The sequence below is a fragment of the Falco peregrinus genome, chromosome 8 (assembly GCF_023634155.1).
Source record: "Falco peregrinus isolate bFalPer1 chromosome 8, bFalPer1.pri, whole genome shotgun sequence".
Taxonomy (NCBI): Eukaryota; Metazoa; Chordata; class Aves; order Falconiformes; family Falconidae; genus Falco; species Falco peregrinus.
In genome coordinates this window covers 31,901,925-31,921,326 of record NC_073728.1, presented here as the reverse complement: position 1 = coordinate 31,921,326, position 19,402 = coordinate 31,901,925, and the positions used below count along the sequence as shown (strand labels likewise).

Below are 19,402 nucleotides of genomic sequence, written 5' to 3'. Positions count from 1 at the left end.
GGCTTCTTTTTTATTTTTTAAATGGCTGTGGGTTTGTGTGTTCATAGTTTTATACTCACTTGGGGTTCTATTCTTTATGAATCATCAGATGGGGGGGGGGGGGGGCATGGGGAGGGGCAGAGGGCAGGAGGCAAGAGAATACATAGTAGCAGCTTGTTCAGTTTCAGTATTTCATGCCTCCAGGTTGGACTCTTGTTAGCTCTGCCTTTCAGAAGGTTGCTTGGGGCTATGCAAATGTAGTCAGTGAAGGACCAACAACTTGTTATATAAAAGCTTCATTCATTTAGGGAGCATAGACATTTTTGAGTTCTGGATTTAATACTTGCATGAATCTTGTAGTGCATGAAAAGACCATGAAAAGTGAAATGTGTGACGTTTGTTATGAGGTCACTGTGTAGATGTTATTCACTGTTTTAAGTAAATAACGCAAAGAAAGAATGCTAATGTTTGTCTACTGTACCTGCTGTAATAATTAAAGAATTTTGATACAGATTTAGGAGGCTACATCTGAAATCAGAATTTGTGTGAACTGTTTGGTGTTGAAGTGAACTTTAGATCTGTGCTTCACTTAGCTCTCTGACTACACTTGTTTCTCTTGTGGCTTGCTGAAGGTTCTTGTGGAGTTGCTATTTTAGTAGTTTTGTGCTAGCGTTCTCTAAATCTTCCATGTATCTACTTCCATTTAGGTATTATTTTAACCAGAGAAATGCTTTTTGAAAAAGACAGAAGCCCAAAGAGGCAGAGCTCAATTTTAATCCAGAATTTGACTGAATTATGATTGAAGGTACCTAATGGAATTTTGCCCACCCTCTGAAAAACAAACTAGCTTTTATGATTGGGTGAGTAGAATCTGGGGAGGCTAGGCTAGAGTGGAAGGTAGAACATTAGCCTTTCTGGATAACGAGTCATAAGTTTCTTTGTTTTGGCACTACATAGTCTTGTGATATTTGTGTGTGTTGATTTCTGTGAACAGAGCAAGTAAATGTTCTCATTTTACAGATTAGAATACAAAGAATACTTGTATTGACTAAGGTCATAGTTTGTAAATAGCCATGTTAGGACTGAGATATAGAAGCTCCTCACTTAGATAGTCATTCTTCAGAAACTGACTAGGCTAAGTTATGAAAGGAAAAGGTAACTACTATCTATGACAGAATAATTGCCTGAATGTTCTTATAATAAATGTTAGACAATTTTAAAGGACTGTACAGCCACCCAGGATATGCTGTGGTTTTGCTTTCTCACTTAACTCTGTCAGGCGAGACAGTTCCTCATCTGCCGTTTATAATCAGGTTTTTGAATTAGAAACGAGCCAAGGCTTGAGGGAACTGCATGTTATGGCTGTAGGTAGTCTCTCTGTATTATAATCCGTATCTTAATATTACGATATCCTACTAGTTACCTTTCTTCTACTACAGTTCCAAGATACAAGATCCAGTAATATGATCACCTAAAAGTGGCATTAGTTTTAAGATTTTTCGTATCTGTGTGGAATCTAACATCTTCATTGTCATGGCCCTGCATGTCCTCATTGCACAAAGTGCCCGATTATTTGGCGCTACTCTTTGCTTCTAATACAGCATTCTTATTGTTTTCACTAGTTACAGATTTCTTGCAGAATCTCTTCTAACTGCTCCTTTACTTTTCTCTACACTCAACCACCTCATATTTACCTACCTGTTTTTAAAGTTACAAACTTTTGGTTGAAGACTTGTTTTCCCTTCTAACAAGGATGAAGCTTTTTTGCCCTCTGGCTATGGATCTTTTTAAAAAAAACCCAAACTTTGATATCTTCAGCTTTAGCATCAATTATTTTAACATTAGCAAAAAGTAAAACTATTCATATGTCAAACAATTGCATACTGAAAAGAAATATGAATGGCACTCCAGAACTGAAACTACTGTTTTCTGGTACCTGTAGACGTAAACTTTCTGGAGAAGGGGCTATAGCTTACTGCATTGCAGAATCTTGCCTTGGATTCAGGCTTCCAGAGGCTGTCATGATGCAAAAGCTAAGAAAGCCCTGGCTTAGACCCAGTGGTGAAACAAGAAACTCAAAATTATTTGGCCCGTTACCTGAGCAATGTTTTGTTGACTTTCAGAACTAAATGTAGTAAGATGTTGAGTTGGATCTGGAAGGTGCCTGGTTCTTACGCATACCTACTTAGTCATTTTCTGTCAAGCAGAATTAATTTTACACGTTGTAGGTGTTCTTTCTCCCTTTTGCTTGATTTTACAGTTCCACAATTTTGTGAAAAAGTGTGATCTTTAATGGCTTTGAGAGAATAACCCCAAAATGGGACTTTGTGTACAAAACAAAAAGACTTGTCCCAATTTACAACCCACTGAAGAATTGTTTCACTGTCTTTATCCTTAAGAGTTCAGTCGCTGTGCAGCCAGCATAACCAACCACAGAATTTTTGAGTTTTGTTCTAGTGTATGGATAGTGACAGCATTGTATAATATTCCAAAAAAATATAAATTCCATTTGAAAGACAGTAGTATTTATATATAAAAATGTCTCCTCATGGTAAGGGAACCGAATACAATCTTGATCGGCTGCAGCAAGTAGCATCTAGCAGGAAAATGCCACATAAGTGGGTACCACTGTAATAGTCACATGCATTTGTGGTTTGTTTAGTCAAAATCTTTAACTGTGTATCCCTGGTAAGTAGAAGATGCTCTGTGGAAACCACTGCTGAAAATTCTGCATGTGATTTTACAAACCTTCAGTGAAATGCAGAAAGGCCTAAATTGCTGTAGTTTGTGGAGTTAACTTGCATGTGTAAAGAACATGTGAAGGGCTTGTGTTTGGAAAGTTACCTGGTTTTTCCAACTTTATCCACCAATGCTACCTCTCTACAAACCTTGCCTTATCTGTGGCCCTGGATAACCACAGCTTCACTACTAGGGAGCAGGGATGTTTGAAGAAACATCTATACAATTACGTTTCAGCTACTTAAGCTAAGCAGCTATCTGATTTGACAGCTTAATAAAACACGATACAGAACATCAAGTGATAATATTATTCTTAGTACCTATGATGCTTGCCTTCAAAACCCTGTAGATCATCAATTAAATTGACATCTGCAGAAAGAGCGGCTCATCCAAAGAACACTGTAGAAGTCTGCTGTTTGAAACGTGCTGGGAACGGCTGTGGTATCCTGCCACAAGCCAGCTCACCGGGCAAGAGGGTCCTCCCTCAGTAAGGCTGTGTCCCAACGCTGTGGGATGGCAGTGGGGGATGTAGTTTAAGTGGTTGGAAAAGAAACAAAGTCCAAATGCCTGCATTCATATTTTAGTCTTAATTGCGGTGTTAGTAGTAGGTCCAGCGATATAACGGGTACGGAGCTGGGTTTTTATCTGGGGTTTTACCTTCCTTGTTTCCCCAGTGGTTTGGCCAGCGGTTCTCAGTGGTGGCATTTCTGTCCTCTTGAGCAGGAGGCAGTTTCCTCCTTCCTCCGGGAAAGCTACCACACGTGAGCCCGCAGCCTCGGAGGCGAGGCAGAACATGGAGAAAAGCCCGCTTGCCTCCCGTTATGGCGGGGCCCGGCAAACCGCAGCCGCACTCCAGCGAGTGGGGCCGTTCCCCGGGCAGCCCCTCAGCGAGGCCGCCGCGGCGGCGCCTCAGGCAGCGCCCTCGGGAGGCGCCAACGGCCGGCGCGGCGCGCGAGCGCCGAAGGAGTTAACGGCCTGGGCTGCAAGCATTGGCGGGGCGGGGGACGGCGGCGGCCAATGGCGACGGGCGGCGGCGGGGGGCTCGCCAATGGGGGCCGGCGGGGGGCGGGGGCGGGGGCCGGCGCGGCCGGCGCCCGGTTGAATGGGGAGTACAAAGAGGCGCGGGGCCGGGACGGGCTGCCGCCGCCGTCCCTGACAGAGGCGTGCTGGGCCGCTGCCGCCCGTAGCACTGCGCCGCCGCTCCGTTCCTGTGACAGCGCGGGGGAGGGAGCGCCGAGCCCCCGCCTTTTTTTTTTTTCTTTTTTTTTTTTTTTTTTTTTTTTTCCTCCTTCCTTTCCCTTCAGATTTGCTCATTTCTCCCCCTCCCCGGTGCCGTGGAAGAGGCGCTCCCGCCGCCCGAAGGCACCGCGGCGTAGCGGCGGCGGCGGCCGTGTGCATGAGCAGTGCGGCTGCCGCTGGCCCTGCCTTGCCACCGGGGCTCCGCCGCCGCCGCCGCTGGGAGGCGAGGCGAGGCAGGGGCGCCGCCGCCGCAGCCCGGCCCGCCCCGGGCAGCCTCCCCCGCCGCGCCCAGGGCTCCCCCGGCAGGGCATGCTCCCGCAGGCTGCTGCGGCCCTACGAGCCTGAGCCTTATTGCCCTCCCCGCCGACCGGCCCGCGGCGAAACCGCCCGCCTCCCCGCGGGGCGGCCGGTGCCGCCGCCCGCCCGCCCTGCGCCCAGCCCCGAGCGGCGGGTGCCGGGCCGGCGCGGCGCGCTGCGATGCGATGCGGCGCCCCCGCGGCACCCCGAGCCCCCGCGGCTGCCGCGGGGCTGAGGGAGAGCTGCCCTGAGGCGGGGGGCGTCCCGGCCCCGGCGGCGCCGAGCTCGCTCGGGGGTGTCGAAGCACCGGGGCCGGCGATGGCGCCCGCCGTGCTGCACTGAGGGGTCCCCCGGGGAGACCCCGGCTCTGGGGGACACCTGGCTCCTCTGGAGACTTTGGGGGTATTTGCGGGTTTTGCCTTTTTTCTATCCCCCCCCTTTTTTTTTTTTCCATTTTTGCCCCTTTCCCCACTGTCTTTTGGGGTTTCTTCTCAGCTGCGCACCCCCTGCGGTGGGGGAGCCCCCTGCACCAGCCCGGCGGTTGTCCCCTCGCCCGCTGCCCCTTCCCGCCGGGCATGTCCCGCTCCAACAGCGTCAGCCCCCCGGGCTTCGGCGGCCCCTCGCCCTGGGCAGGCTCCGAGCAGCACCGCTCGGCCTGGGGCGAGGCGGAGGCCCGGGCCAATGGCTACTCCTACCCGCCGCCTCCCAACAGGTCCTCGGGCAAGAAGGCCTCCCGCATGCTGAGCAGGTGGAGGAGCGAGGAAGACTATGAGCCCCAGGCGAGCCGGAGCCACGGGGAGAGTGGCTGCAGGATGATGAGTTTTAGGTCCAAATCTGCTTGGCAGGAGCATGGTGACGACAGCCGACGTCACCGGTCCCGCCACCCACCCGGCGGTGATTCCACCACTGCCCCCAACAATGCCAGCCCCCGGCAGCTGGGGGAGCAGGGGGAGGTACGGCCCCGGTCCGTGGAGCTGGGGTTGGAGGAGAGACGCATCAAGGCCAAGATCGAGGAGCTGGAGGAGGAGGACGGCGACGAGGGGGACTCCGAAGCGGCCTTCTCCATGGGCAGCTGTTGCAGCAGCCTGCTGCAAATCTTCAGGTCCAAGAAGTTCCAGTCAGAGAAACTGGAGCGCCTCTACCAGCGCTACTTCTTCCGGCTCAACCAGAGCAGCCTCACCATGCTCATGGCCGTGCTGGTGCTGGTCTGCGTGGTCATGCTGATCTTCCATGCTGCGCACGGCCACTACGAGGTATCCTACGTCGTGGTGCTCTCTCTGGCCATCCTGCTGATGGTGGTGCTGTGCATGGTGTGCAACCGCAACGACTTCCACCAGGACCACATGTGGTTGGCGTGCTACTCTGTCATCCTGGTGATCCTGGCAGTGCAAGTGGTAGGGGTTCTACTGGTGTGGCCCAGGAGTGCCTCAGAGGGCATCTGGTGGACCGTCTTCTTTATCTACAGCATCTACACGCTGCTGCCGGTGCGGATGAGGGCTGCGGTCATCAGCGGGGTGGTGCTCTCCGCCATCCACCTGGCCGTCTCCCTCAAGATCAACGCGGAGGATAAGTTCCTCCTGAAGCAGGTAGGCGAGCCCCGAGCGGTTCGGGTGTGCGCTCAGCGGCCCCCACCTGCCCGCCGTGTTGAAGGGTGAGGAAAGTCAGAGGGTTTGTCTGACTTCCACAGGCCTGCCCAATGCTGGAAGGCTGACAGGGCTTTCAGTCGAACCCCTAGGTTATCTGCTATGAGGTGGGATGCTGTATGACATGGTGGCTAGCCTGTAATCTTGCTTTTTTTTTATAGCTGTGGTGTTTCCTCGTTGCTGCTTTCTGTTAAGGCTTTAAACGTTTAAGAAGTGTGCCTTACTGGTTTCCTGTGATTGCTGCTCCAGCGCTGTCAGCCAGCCCTGCTAATGCCCTTCAGTTGTATTTAACGTAAATAGCTCCGCGTTAAGCACACCTGTGGAATGGTATCCGTGCCTGCTGCCGTGTTACCAAGAAATGTGTGGAAAGCCTTGCCATTTTTGTCAGCTAGAGGTTATCCTTGTGTGTCACTCCCAAGTCTGGGTTTGGTGTCACTGTAGTGCTTGCTTGTGCGTCGCAGAGTGTGCTCCATGGGGATGTGGAGCTTTTGGTTGAGCGAGAAGGTGTTTTGCTCACAGATGTGCTGGAAATATCTATGGTGAAGAAGCCCAGGGTTCATATACAGCCAGAAAAAAAAAAAAAAGTTTTTTAAAAAAGTATAAATGTAGACTATACTTTAGCTGTGATATTATGTTTAACTGGAGCAATTCAGTTCACGGGAACAATAAGACTATTATCGAATGCATTACAGTGCAATTTTTAATTACCATATCTGTATAAACAACAGCAATACAAGGCGTCGCTCTTCTTTTCAAGCAAGCAAGCAGCCTTGGGGCTCATGTGCTTTAAGCTTGCCAGACACATTGGCAATCAGGAAACCATTCACTTAAAACATTGTAGCTATGTGGTAATTAATCGTCATCCTGATGAACAGGATTCTGAACAAGGCTGAGACTGTCACAGATACAGCCCTGATGCTTGTATGTAACTGGGGACTGTATGTTAAAATCAGGTGTTTGGTAGCTTTACAGCCCTGTCACATAATATGAAATAAAGCCTTGCATTTGCAGTGCCTGCCTCGAGTCTTACTTCTGAGTCCTTTTGCGTTCCACCTGCTGCAGCATCAGGAAAAGTTGTAGGGCTTAAATAAAACTTTGCTGGGATGGGGTTGTCGCTGCTCTGCTCCACAGAATAGCCCATGAAGTTACTCTTTTCTCTCCCCACTGCCCAGTTAAGCCTGCTTGGACAGTTTCTGGCTTTGTTCTTAGCTTGTTACAGATATTTTTATAAACTGTACATGGCATATTTTGCTTATGCGTGATATAAATGGCTTTTTGTACATTTCCAGCAGAGCGTATGCTGTGAGCAGGGCAGTTGCTGTTTTTCTGCTTGACTTAGAAAAATTTGCTAATGGTCTTAGCTCTTCCTCGTTGGGGCTCTGGTCCTGCAAAGCCTTGTGCATGCTCTTAACTTTATAAACCGAGACTTGTTCTATTGAATTCAGTGTGTTTGGAGGCTGCATTCTTACATATGAAGGCAAAGCTTGTCATGATTATGACCAGTAGACTTAAAAGTCTGTTACGAGCAAAGCTGAGTTTGAAGGATACTAACAAGTGCATAAAGTATTGTTATGTTGGAGTGTTGCTAACTGTATTTTTATGGGAAGAAGCCTAAATTACAAAGGCCAGAAGATTGACTCCCTAAGTAGGGGATCTGGGATCATTACAGTTCCTTCCCTTTCTAAGTGCAGCAGGATTATTTGTAAGAGGTAGGGCTTGTGTATAAATGTGCACTTGTCAAAGGTAAATACACGGGCAGTAGATGATGGTACGGTATGTACAAATCTGTGCATTACACAGTTGCTTTCGCTTCCATACTAGATTTGGTCAAACTAGTTGGGTTTTCCTGCAGTTAGTTAATGAGGAACGTCTTAGGATGTGCTCTTACTTTGTTTTCAAAGGCAGAGTGTCTCTCTGTGTTGCGGGGGTTTTTTTTGTACTAACACCAAATGCCAGTCTCTATCTTGCTGCGGTCTACGTTGGCGTAGCTCTGGCTGAATTCAGTGGGGTTGTACAAGGCCAAGAATCAGATTCCTTGCACGTTTGCGTATGAACATGAGCCGCTATCTCTGGCTGTTTGATAGAAAAATCTGTTTCTGCTGAGCACGTTGCCTCACATCTATTAACAGGCCTTCCTCACTGGGGCTGTATCTCGTTGCCATGGAAATCTGTTCTGTTCAGCTCTGCCCCACTGATGCACGCAAGCCCTGTTTTCCCCCTTCAAACTACTGGGGCGAAGGCAGATGAAGACCACATAAAATGAGAAGAGGGGGTTAAGTTGTTTTCAGTGACTTCATGCTGGCAGTCACATCAGCCTGGGTTTTGTGGAGCAGAAGTGGATGTTGAATGCATTTGTGACTACGTGACCAGATGGTTCTTTATCCATGGCAGTCACAGAAGAAAGGCTGGTTAGGATGTGTATCCCCTTTCCTCTCTTTTTCATGGCATTTTAAACCATAATACTTAAGCAAGTTCTTTGTGGGGGCTCTTTTCTTTTAATCTTGTCCCAGTTGTTTCCAAGCCAGGAAAAATCATACACTCTTGTTATGATCCACTAACATTCAAAGCGGCGTGACTCTTGTGTGGACTGTTGTGCACTTTTGTGAGGCTCAGGAGCCTGTTAAAAAGTTTGCTGCTTCTCTTTCTCAAGAGAGTAAAATCCTTGGCTGTAGATCCCTTTTGGGAGAAAGGCAACTTGTTGGATTCCCTTGCTGAGGAATTTTATGCTTTTATTGTCTGAATTACCTTCTCCTAGCACTACTGAACTTATCTGCCGCCAAGCTCTCTGGTCTGAGACTATGCTAGTCAGGCTTCATGAAAGGGTTAAGGCGGTCCTCTATTTCTGAGTTGGTAAAGTGACAGGAGTAAAGGTAGTTGTGATTGTTCAGTCTTAGATGGGCTGGGGTTTTTTTTAATAATTCTTCTGGGGTCACTGGACTTGGGAAGTAGGCTCTGACTTCTTTTTACTACCTGGAGGAGTCTGGGGTCTGTCTTGCTAAAGAGTGCCTTGAGCACCCCTAGCAAAACCAACAGGTATACTTGGTACCTCTGTGAGTCTGATCAGGTAGGGGCAATGACCTCGGCTTTTCAAATTGATGTTTGATTAGAACAAAAAAGCTAAATAATGCAAATTATTGCATTATATTCAGAAGTTATCCAATGCTGAGGGAGGGGAGAAAAAGAAATTGTGTTTGAGGATTTACTCTCATCCAAAGACTGCTGCCAGAAGCAGAGCCCGTTAAGTATGTGACGCTTCGCCAATTACAAATCTTGATTACTTAAATTGATGCTTGATCAATTAATTCTTGAGGGACTGCTTTCAGATTTATTGGGGAGGGGATGACTGCTTTTGTCTTCAAGTTTGTGCCCTTGTGTTATTCTGGGACAGTCTGGATTACAAATATGTTACAATGTACACAAGACCATGTCTTCCTCTCCTTGTTATATATAGTGTATCTGGTTTTAGGCCAACCTTTTCCATAGGTTGGTTTTGATACGCTTTTGGGCTCTGAAAACACATCCAACTCTAGGATTCATCTAAGAAGTAATTTACATGCAAATGAGACTATCTAATACTTCACTGAGAAAGAAATATCCTATTTATCGATACACTGTCCTGCATTCACAACAAAGATGATACTGAGATTTAGTCTATGTTCTGGTAGGAATAAGCTACCTAGCTGATCCGCAAACTTGTACAGATGTATGGAAGAACTTACAGCATGTGGGTTGCAGATGCTTAAGTCATGTGAGCAGACCAGCTGCCCTCAGTGCAGATAGTCTTGAGTAAGCACTGGCATTTTTGCAAGACTAGGAGCTAAGGGACAAGGAGTTTCACAACAGAGTTTATTGGGCTCTGAAGCAGACTTAAAAAGGGATGGGGATTGTGGGTGGGGGACCAGGAGTAAGGGATAAAACCATCAAACAAACCTGTGGACTGAGGTTAGATTTGCTCCTGTTTTCCCATCCAAACCTGTTTTATTGTAACTTTCTGAGGTTCCTTGCTCAAGGATACAGTTAAGCCTTTGTAGTTTATTAACTCAGTGTGAGCGGGTGACTGTTAAGGTACCACAAAACCAGACCACTGGGAAAGATAAATACTTTTTGTCTTGTGTCAGTATCCCTATCGAAAGAGAAACTGAAATGCTCCAGTTGCTTTCCTCTCCAAATACTACTGCAAAGCTTCTGCAAAGGCTCTCTGATAGCACAGTTCTGAACAGCTGCCCCAGTGCATGGCTCTTGTTTATGGCACTCCGATTCAAGGCTCCTGATGCTGAGGTACTTCTTGCTCAGCCCATTTCCATATGCCTCCATCATAACAACATTACATTAGTACTCCTCATCCTTCACTTCTGAGAACTGTGTATGTGCTGGCCTTTCTCCCTGTCAGTCCACGTTAATGGTACATGATTGATCCACAGCTGCACGGTGGTTCTCTCGAAAGTGTAGCATTTCAGTTTAACCATTTATAGGAAGATGCTGGTGTGAAAACGTGTGCAGTTTCTCGTTTTCCTTTCCCTAAATAAACTGTCACTTCAGCAGGGCTAAAACCAGCTTCTCACTGTAATAGGATATCGACTTGAGTCTGGTGGATATCTTCTATGTCTCGTAAAGATGCTTTTTAGGTGCAATTTAAATCTCATTCAACAAGAAGCTAGTCATATAGCAGGAGAAATAGTACTGTATGTTCCATCTCAGCCTCACTGTGCTTAAGATATGTAGGTGATGACTGGTTTTGAGACTAACAGATTCTCAGAAGTGAATTACTCAAGTCACTGTATTGCACTTTCGTTGTCTTTGAGTGGCTTTTATTTGTAACAGAGAGATGAGCTACCTGAAATGCAGATAGATCTGTGTGTCACTTTTCTTACGGTTGTTTGATGCCTGTTTTACTTTTGTCCACCTGGAAAATAAATTTGAGTAATGTTCATTTAGGGTGTGATTTTTAAGGCAGTTGGCTACGTGGGGCCAGATACCATGTGCCTCACACAGCACTTAATGTCCTGTTCTGCATAAACATTGATATCAGTAGAGCTCTTGTATGGTAAGATGTGCTCCAGCACTGCTAACAACTAAAGAATCTGCCCAAGCAACAATTTGACTGAAGTTTGTAAAATTTGATGGTTTGTGGTCTTTTGTTCAGGGAAATAAAGGTAATCCAAAATATTCAGTAACCATTGCATTGGTAGTTGTCTCCCTAGTGTAATTCTGTAACAGAGGTAATTAAGTCCCTGAGGTATTATATATCAGTTAGTCCTTAGTAGGAATATTGTCTGGATCTCTTGGGAATGTGTGTCTTGCTTGAGGTTTACAAAGGCATATCTGTTTTTCTTATCTCCTAAATTACCCTATGATCCTGCCACCTCCTAATCTCCCCCCTCTTTATCCTCCTTCCCACTACCCTGCATTAGTTTGATATTTCACTGTAACGTACACTGGTTAGTGTAATAGAGTGCTGTGTGTCTAATTTTTTCTGCGTTCCTAGATTCTTAATAGGTTTGTTGTCTTGGTAAACTGACCCATTTGTCTTAATTCCTCTCAGCCTTGCGGTAGCAATTGCAATCTTATAGCTGGCTTGGATCTTGGTGAATTGAAGAAAAAGCTTGATGGAGAAGATTTAGGTGCATTGCTCTGCCAGATAAGCTCATTCCAGCAAAAGGCTTGTCCTTCTAGACATTTTATGACACGCTTGAAAAGGCAGGGTGTGCTAGTTCTGCTTATTTCTGGAGAGGTGAAGATACTTCAGCAAAAGGTTGGAATTCATCAAGACGCATGAGGCAGAAGGATAGCTTTCTACGCCCTAATCGTACAAATCAGTTATTGACTTGTCCCTCAGTGTCCCAAGCTCGATGGCTTGGTTTGACACCAGTGTGACCCTTATACCCTAACTTGGACAGGTCTCTGACAGAGTATCTTATTTATGTGGTCTTTTGTGAGTAACTGCATTCAGATGATTTAAAAACCTGAACGGTACTAGAAACAAAATCCTGATTATCCTGGTGTTAATGGCTCGCTGGAACTTGTCGTGCCCTCTTGGAGCCTGAATTGGCTCAGCTCTTCCTAAATGCCCTTTTGCTCAGAGTTCACAGTTGCTTGGGCAGCACTGCCAAGGTCTGGGGTGCAAGAGGACTGGGACTCTGCCCAGCTGGAATGTGAACTTTGGGCACCAGATTGTCCTCCAAATGCATTCAATTTCTGTTTGATTAGCTAATCTTTCAGTCATGTGCCATAGCTCCCTCTCAGTCTTTTAAGAAAATTGGAACAATTACTAACTTTTGGGCCATTGCAGTAGTTGGAACAGTTACAGCCTTTTGGGAAGAGCTGGTTTTGTCTTCATATTTTGGTACTGGATATTACTCTCCTTTTCCAATTGAACTAAAAGAACTTTCCTTCTGTCCTGCTAGGAGATGCAATGAAAAATCTCCCACAGCAGCTGGAACACTGAGAGGTAAAAACCGAAATTATTTTGGCAGCAGCTTCCATATGTGTGGTGAAGTCGTCCACCCTGTAGCTGGTACTGGCTTCTGAGAACGTGCTTTGAAGAGTTCCTGTCTTCCTTTTTTTTTTTTCTTTTTTTCTTGGTGTTTTTTTTTTTTCTCCATCACCACCCCCACCCCCCAACCCCTCATGCAGGTGGGTGCAGTTCTGACAAAATGCCCACTTTTGTTTGGAGAGGTAGAAGACAGGGCTCCAAGTTTTGCTAGCCTTGGGCAAGCTTTATCTTCCCATCTGCTTTGCACCGTAGGATTTAAACGGCACCTTGCACAGGTGATCTGTACCCAGAAGATGCAATGATGTAACGCAGAGGGAGCTGGAGTGCACCAGTCTCCGAGACTCCCTGCTATGTGATTTCATGGTAAGCTATGTGTTTTCTTTCCATGGCCCAGCAGGGTTGGACAGTGATAAAGTGTGTGCGAAGTATGTGAAGATTCACAGCTTCTGGGAAGTGGGTGAGGTTCCTGTATAACTGCTGTGTGACTTTTTTCATCTTCTGTGAGTCCTGTGTTTTGATGTGGGATACACTCGGTGTTAGTTCCTTCCCACCTTCTGAAGTCTAGCCTAGTGATCTGAACTTGTGATGTCTTGCATCCAGGGGATGCTCTTTCTTCTTTTTGTTTTGACATTGATGATACTTTTCAAAAAAATAAAAATGTTTTTGTCTCTACTTGAGATGTATCCAGCTGCTGCCAGAAATGTAATTTGGTTCATTATTATGGAGTCCTCAGGCTAGGTAAAAACCCAAGGGGAAATCTCATGTGAATGAAAAAACACAACCCCAAAGATATTAAAAAATATAATCTAGTTATGAGGGGGTGTGAGAAACAGACAAGAATTTTAATATTTGTCTCCTGAACTCCAAAATGTTCTCACCTTATCACAGGAAAGCTTGAAGTTTCTAGCACTTAATAAGATCACACATAAAACGGCTGTCAGGCCAAGACAAGAGTCAAAATGCTTTTTAGCACCTGTGACTGGGCCACTCCCAAGGAAATACCAATGTTTTATGATGGTGATAAGTCTTGCCAGCTTCATCACTGTCAGGATGAAGTACAGGTACAGGAATGGCATCATTGAACAGATCTGTAGTAGAATTTAGCATGAGATGGTCTTATTCTGACAGCCAGAGAAATGGACTGAATGCCATTTAAAGCTCTACCTTCCACCTTCAACTTTGCGTTTGAACGTTCAGGGAGCCCTTCTCCCATCAGAAGCCTGGTGGTTAGACAAATTTGTGAACTGCTTCAGCCAGACACAGGTCAGTTTTGCACCACAAAGATGATGTATTTACAAGTGGTAAGAGACCCCACCATTTAAGAATTCATGGACAGTGTTGGCATCACCAACAGTATTGCTTCTAGTGCCAGGCTGGCCTCACTGACGCTGAGTGGGATTTTTGTTACAGCATTCACTACAGAAAGTTTCATTATATTGTCAGTCTTTGTTCTGCAAATGAAATACGTACTTTTTTTTCTTCGTATTTATAAGTCACTAACGTGATTGCAATGTATCCTTACTCTTTCCCAGACATCAAGAACACAAATCATATTTGTGTATTTAAGACACTATCCGGATTGTCTGTAGTAATAGCATCAAGCAAATCCAGGCTGCACTGTATGGTCATCGGTTGTGGCTTCTCCTACTTCATAGCAGCAGAAATACCAGAAGAGAAGTATATTTCAAAGGGTCATCAGTCCTGCCCTGATTTTGTTTTTAATTCCTCTAGCTAGACCGCTTCTTCTGTGGTTTTGAGTGATGAGTTTTCAGATGCAATATTAAGCTTCCTTTTATTTTCATGGAAAGTTTTACACATCCATGCAACACCCATAAATTTTTTTCCTGTGAATTGGGCCTTTGTGGTACTGCTATGCTTTGCTAGCATCCTCCTTTTTCCTGGGAAACGTTCCTCTTTTTTTTCTTTTTTTTTTTGAGATTAAAGCTGCTCTACAAATTTAACGTACACATTCTGCTAGTATCAGAGTGCATCTTTGCAGACAGTAAACAAAGGACTGTGCTGATGCAACAGAGGGCGAATATAAATGAAGAAAGGTTTGTCTTTTCTTTTTTTGTGTTTCCCCCGGACATTAGAAATTGATCTCTCAAAGCAGCAACTTACGTACACTGTTTATTCCTTAAACGTGTTTGCAGCTTGTATAAGACATTCTGTCTCACTTCATAGTCAAAAGAAAAGGCTACGACATTGCTTGCAGGAATCTGTCATAAAACATTGCTAATGCAGACAGTTCCCTGGCTGTGTTTTCCCCTCCAGAAAAAGCCATAGCTCCTTCTCGTTATTCCCTGCTCTAGACTAAATGCTACAAGTACTGATCTCTGTGTCCCTCAGAATCTGAAAACTGAGTTCTTAGACCTAGCAATGTGGTAAGAGAGTACTCAAATCGGTATTTCTAAAAAGAGTAGTTTGCTGGACAGCCCACAGATGACAGAGCTACTCAGACATGCTTGCTGAGTGAACTCTCTCAGGTGGCTGGGAGGTACCCAACAGCAGCTTTGTGTGTATTCTTGATGTGTGGGTACCTATGTACAGAATTGCACAAATGGGTGGACCAAGGTATATGTTATTAATGAAGGTATTTTCAATTGTATGGGATTTCTTTCTTTTGGGCAGGTGGTTGCTAGTAATCTCGTAGAGGAAGGGAAGAAATGTTCTGTGGTGCTAGGAAAGGAGGATGCTCTGCAGTGTGGTGGGAGACTATGTAATTAAAATGTCAGTCTCACTCATGCTAAAAGCTAACTGCAGTCTTTAAAACTGTTAAACGTGAAGCAGGTTACTAGTGGGAAGTGGGAACTGCTGTTGTGTGGTGAACTGGCTGGATCTTAAGGCCAGAAAGGAATACTGAGCTTTTTAACATTACTCACTGAACAATTCTTCTCTTACGTTTACTGATTTCTTCTGTTCAGATGGTGTGGAGGGAAAAAAAAATAGTTTAAATGCGGAATTGCACAATATTTGTCAGTTGAAAAAGCAATCTGCAGTGATCTCTGAAATGAAGGTGAACTGAACCAGTACTTTTTTTTCCTCTCCTCTCTTAGTAAGACAGGATTATAACACCCTGTGATGGAACATATTGGGGGTATTTTCCTGCTCAAGGTGGCGGCATCTACTTAAAACATAACACAGATGGTCATGTTAGTTTGTGAAGGGGCTCTGACATCATGCCCAGATTTTGTACTGGGTAATTATGTTCTTGCCTTTTTAATTGATGTTGAATATGGAGTCTTTCTTCACTCCATTTCTATTCTGGACTCTTCGGTAGTACACCACCAAATAGCTGCTGTGCATATGGGAGTTGTACTATCATATCTGAGAAATTTGCAAGGCTGTTGACAAGCCAGAAAAATGAGGGGATAGAGCACAAACTTGTATCTTCTTAGTTGTGTTGGTGTGCTGGAGAAAGTGTCACCCCCCTGGTATGACAGATGCACCGATAACTTTTGAAAGCTACAAAACCAGAGATGGTATGGTTGAGGGATACTTCCAGAGGTCAGCCATGCCACGCCATCCCACCGCACCAAGACAAGACCAAGTCAGCCTGAAGTGTTTGTGGCAAGTACTAATCAAAGATCCATCTGAAAAAAAAACTCTTTTGTATACGTGCTCTTTGGGATCACGACACATCAGTATGTGTTTTCTTTGTTTCTTTTGTTGTTGTTTTAGGCAAACAAGCAAGCACAGCCCTGGGTAGGAGCGGACAGTAGAGATGTCCCTGACTAGAGCTCTGGCTGCTCTTAGCTGAAACTGACTCTTGGTTTTCCTTGTTTTACCTAACCCCAGCTCCCACCCCACCTGAAGCCTGAGGTTCTCCGTCACAAACAGTGTGTTTGTATAACACTTGGCGCAGTTGGGTCTCATTCCTGAATGAAGCCTTCTTGAAAGCACTACAGTACAAGCAATAAGCTTGAAGGTTAAATGTCATTTCACAGGTGATTTCTCTTTCAGTGCCTAGTCCTTCTCAGCTGTTAGAGTAGGTATACTTAGTTAACTTGTTAGCACTCCAGGGCTGTTCCAGGGGCTCTTAAAAGTGTGTGCTTTTTGCAGCCGTGGTTGAAGTGACTGTGAACAAATACTTAAGGAAGTATTTCCTGAAAATATTTTCATCTCCCATTAGAGAAAGTTAGGATATTGCATTTTTTTTTTCTTTCCTGATAATGTGTATCTGGCTGTAGTCGTGATGCTAAAGGTTTGTGCAAGTAATGTTGCCAGGGAAAGGTACCCAGGCAGATTAGTTCAACTGCAGTATAGCCCCCACTGTATAAAGGCTGTAGTCCACTGCCGGAATCACCTTGCTCTTCTATTTTAGATGCAAATGGACCTAGTTCATGTCATTCGCTTCCACTGGGAATGCAAACTAAATAGTCACGCTTGTTAAGGGGAGTGTTCACACATGTTTAAATAATTTTCTTCAGTTTATTTTGATAAACTTTTCTGAACAGACCAATCTTTACAGCAGTATCTCTAGGGTAAGACTGTAGCTTGTGTAAGTCAGGAGTACTTTATATTATTAACTTAGTGCATTGCCCATATATGCCATTTTCTATTAGAAGAGATGGTGTCACCTTCTGTGCTACGTGTTTACCCCCTTGGCAAGGGCTGGGGCCACTTGCGATAGGGACAGTCAAGAGAGGAGCTTATCTGTCATGTTTAGCCAGCCCTTGGCCCTGTTACCAAAGCTGCTTCTCAGTAGCCAGGTCACGAGTGTCTCCTTGATATGACTGTTTCTGTGCTAGGGATGGCAGTGACTGCTTACAACTCATCCTTCACAGAGAAATTGTCTGCTTTCAGAGCCTGGCCTCTTGCTTGAGGATGAGAGTAAACCTTTTCATTGCTAATTCCACAGCAGCTGTGACTGGGGCAATATACTGTAATAAGATGTAGTTCTGGGATCCAGGGTTATTAAATGCTTGAAGTGGCAGGTGACGCTCTTCTGTGTCTTTCCTGGCAGAATCTCCTTTGGTTTTATAGAATCCTTTAGGTTGGAAAAGACTTTTGAGATCATCATAATCCAACTGGTAACACAGGACTGTCAAGTCCACCACTAAACCATGTCCCTAAGCACTGCATCTACTTGTTTTATAAATACCTCCAGGAATGGTGATTCCACTACATCCCCGGGCAGCCTGTTCCAATGCTTGATCACGCTTCAGGGCAGAAATTTTTCCTAATCTCCAATCTAAACCTCCCCTGGCACAACTGGAGGCCATTTCTTCTTGTCCTGTTGCTTGTTACCTGGGTGGAAAGACCAATCCCCGCCTCCCTATAACCTCCTTTCAGGTAGTTTTAGAGATCAGTAGGGTCCCCCCAGTGGTTTCCATCAGCTCTTCTTTTGTTTAAGCATTTGCAATACTACATGTACTGTTCAGCCAGTGCCTTGCCACAGCATGAGCATATTGCTGTATGTAAAACTTCATGGGGAGAGATGCTGACAGCTTCCTGCATGCCAAACCTCCTGCTGAAGATTATTGGAGAAATACTGTACTCCATTCAAATGGGTGGCATTGTAATATTGGCTTGCTGGTGGAAACTTAGCGCTTGGGTCTGGGCAGGGTGCAAAAAATTGTTCTTTTCAGTAAAGAGAAAAAAAAACCAAACCCTGAAAGGTGCCCTCTGCACAAACAGTAGCCTTAGGGCTGCAATTCCCTGGGCTGAGTTGAATAACTTCTGAATCTTAACAGCCAGGATACCTTCTCCCTCTGCTATTCCCTGTCCCAGCCAGATCTAACAGGAATCTTACTTGTGTCTAAACCATACCCTAAATCCTTGTTGCCTTATCTAGTTTTTATTTAGCACCACAAGAAATTAGTTGGAATCTAAATGTGTTCTGCCTATCACCAAAAATACCTTTGCCCTCTGGCTGCTTGCAAAGTGCCTTTAACTCCCCTCAGGGCTATTTTTGTAGGAAGGAAGAGCTGGTGTAGAACAAAAGTGACTGATTTACACTGATCAATCCTCACATTACTGAAAGGCATCTGTCTGGTACTAGGCACCCTGCAGTACACATTTTTCAGAGAAATGCTGGTGAAAGATGTGTCTGCAGTGTCTCCTGTCTCTCTCCCTAGCCTGATTCCTCTGTAGGTCCTGGGAAAAAACAAAAACACAACAAAAAAACCAACAAAACCCCAAAAGCTTGAAAAGAAATACTGTAAAAAAATTTAGTAGTGAGAGGTGCATTTTCCTCTTCTTCACCCATATGGTAATGGATCACTGAGGGTTTGGTCATGTGTGCTTTAGCAGCAGTACCTGCCAAAGAGACAATCAAATTCAGTAACTGAAATGTTTTTTTGCTCCCAGCCCAGCTCAACTAAAAGTGTAGTCCATTTATTTGGACCAAAATAGTCTGTGAGGTGCACCTGTGCACCTGAGCTGCCAGATCAGAGGGGTGGATATCATCTAGGGAGAAAACAGATACAGCTGAAGGATGTTAAGGACAACATCTTGATAGGGACGTGCTGCTTTCAGAATTTGTTGGAGGGAAGAGCATAAAGCCCTATTTCCAGGAAATCCTTAACATAGCAGAAGAGAGGATGGGCAAGCATGGTCTTTTCACCTGCTGCAGCCCACCCTTCCTCTCCTGCTTCCTTGTTTTCACCTCCTTAACATTGTAAACAGCCACAGGAAAAGGCCCCAGGCAGTGCAGCTCTGTGTTGCTGCTGCTGGAGCTTATTTTTCTGGTGCACTTTACCTGAGCAGGTAGCGAGGATGAGCCCTGTCAGCTGTCAGCTTTCACTAACAGTCAAATGGCGTTGCTTACTGACAAAAGGAGAAATGGTTGCGTAAGGTACCTGCATTGCCCTGTGCTCCACAGTGACAGCAGAGAAGAGTTTGTTTCAGTGGCTGTTTTCTCCTCTTACCTTGGTAAGAAGCTCCAGACTTTGTTAATATCCTGAATGTCTCTTGGAGGTCTGGTTGAAATTTTTCTTTTTGGTATCTAAATAAACTGCAATGGATAACTTTATTAAAAAAGGACACAGCCCCAATTCCCTCCTGCTTT

General features: G+C 45.3%; 1 protein-coding gene across 2 annotated transcripts in view; it reads left to right on the top strand.

Moving 5' to 3' along the window:
• The first annotated feature begins 3,841 nt into the window (after window positions 1–3,841).
• The window catches only part of ADCY5 (adenylate cyclase 5), a 223,859-nt gene continuing 208,298 nt past the window's right edge, over window positions 3,842–19,402 (top strand). For both annotated transcript variants that reach the window (XM_055813195.1, XM_027796465.2), the window contains exon 1: window positions 3,842–5,840. In XM_055813195.1, coding sequence (XP_055669170.1) covers window positions 4,830–5,840 — 1,011 coding nt within the window. In that variant the 5' untranslated portion in view covers window positions 3,842–4,829. The remainder of the gene's footprint in view (window positions 5,841–19,402) is intronic.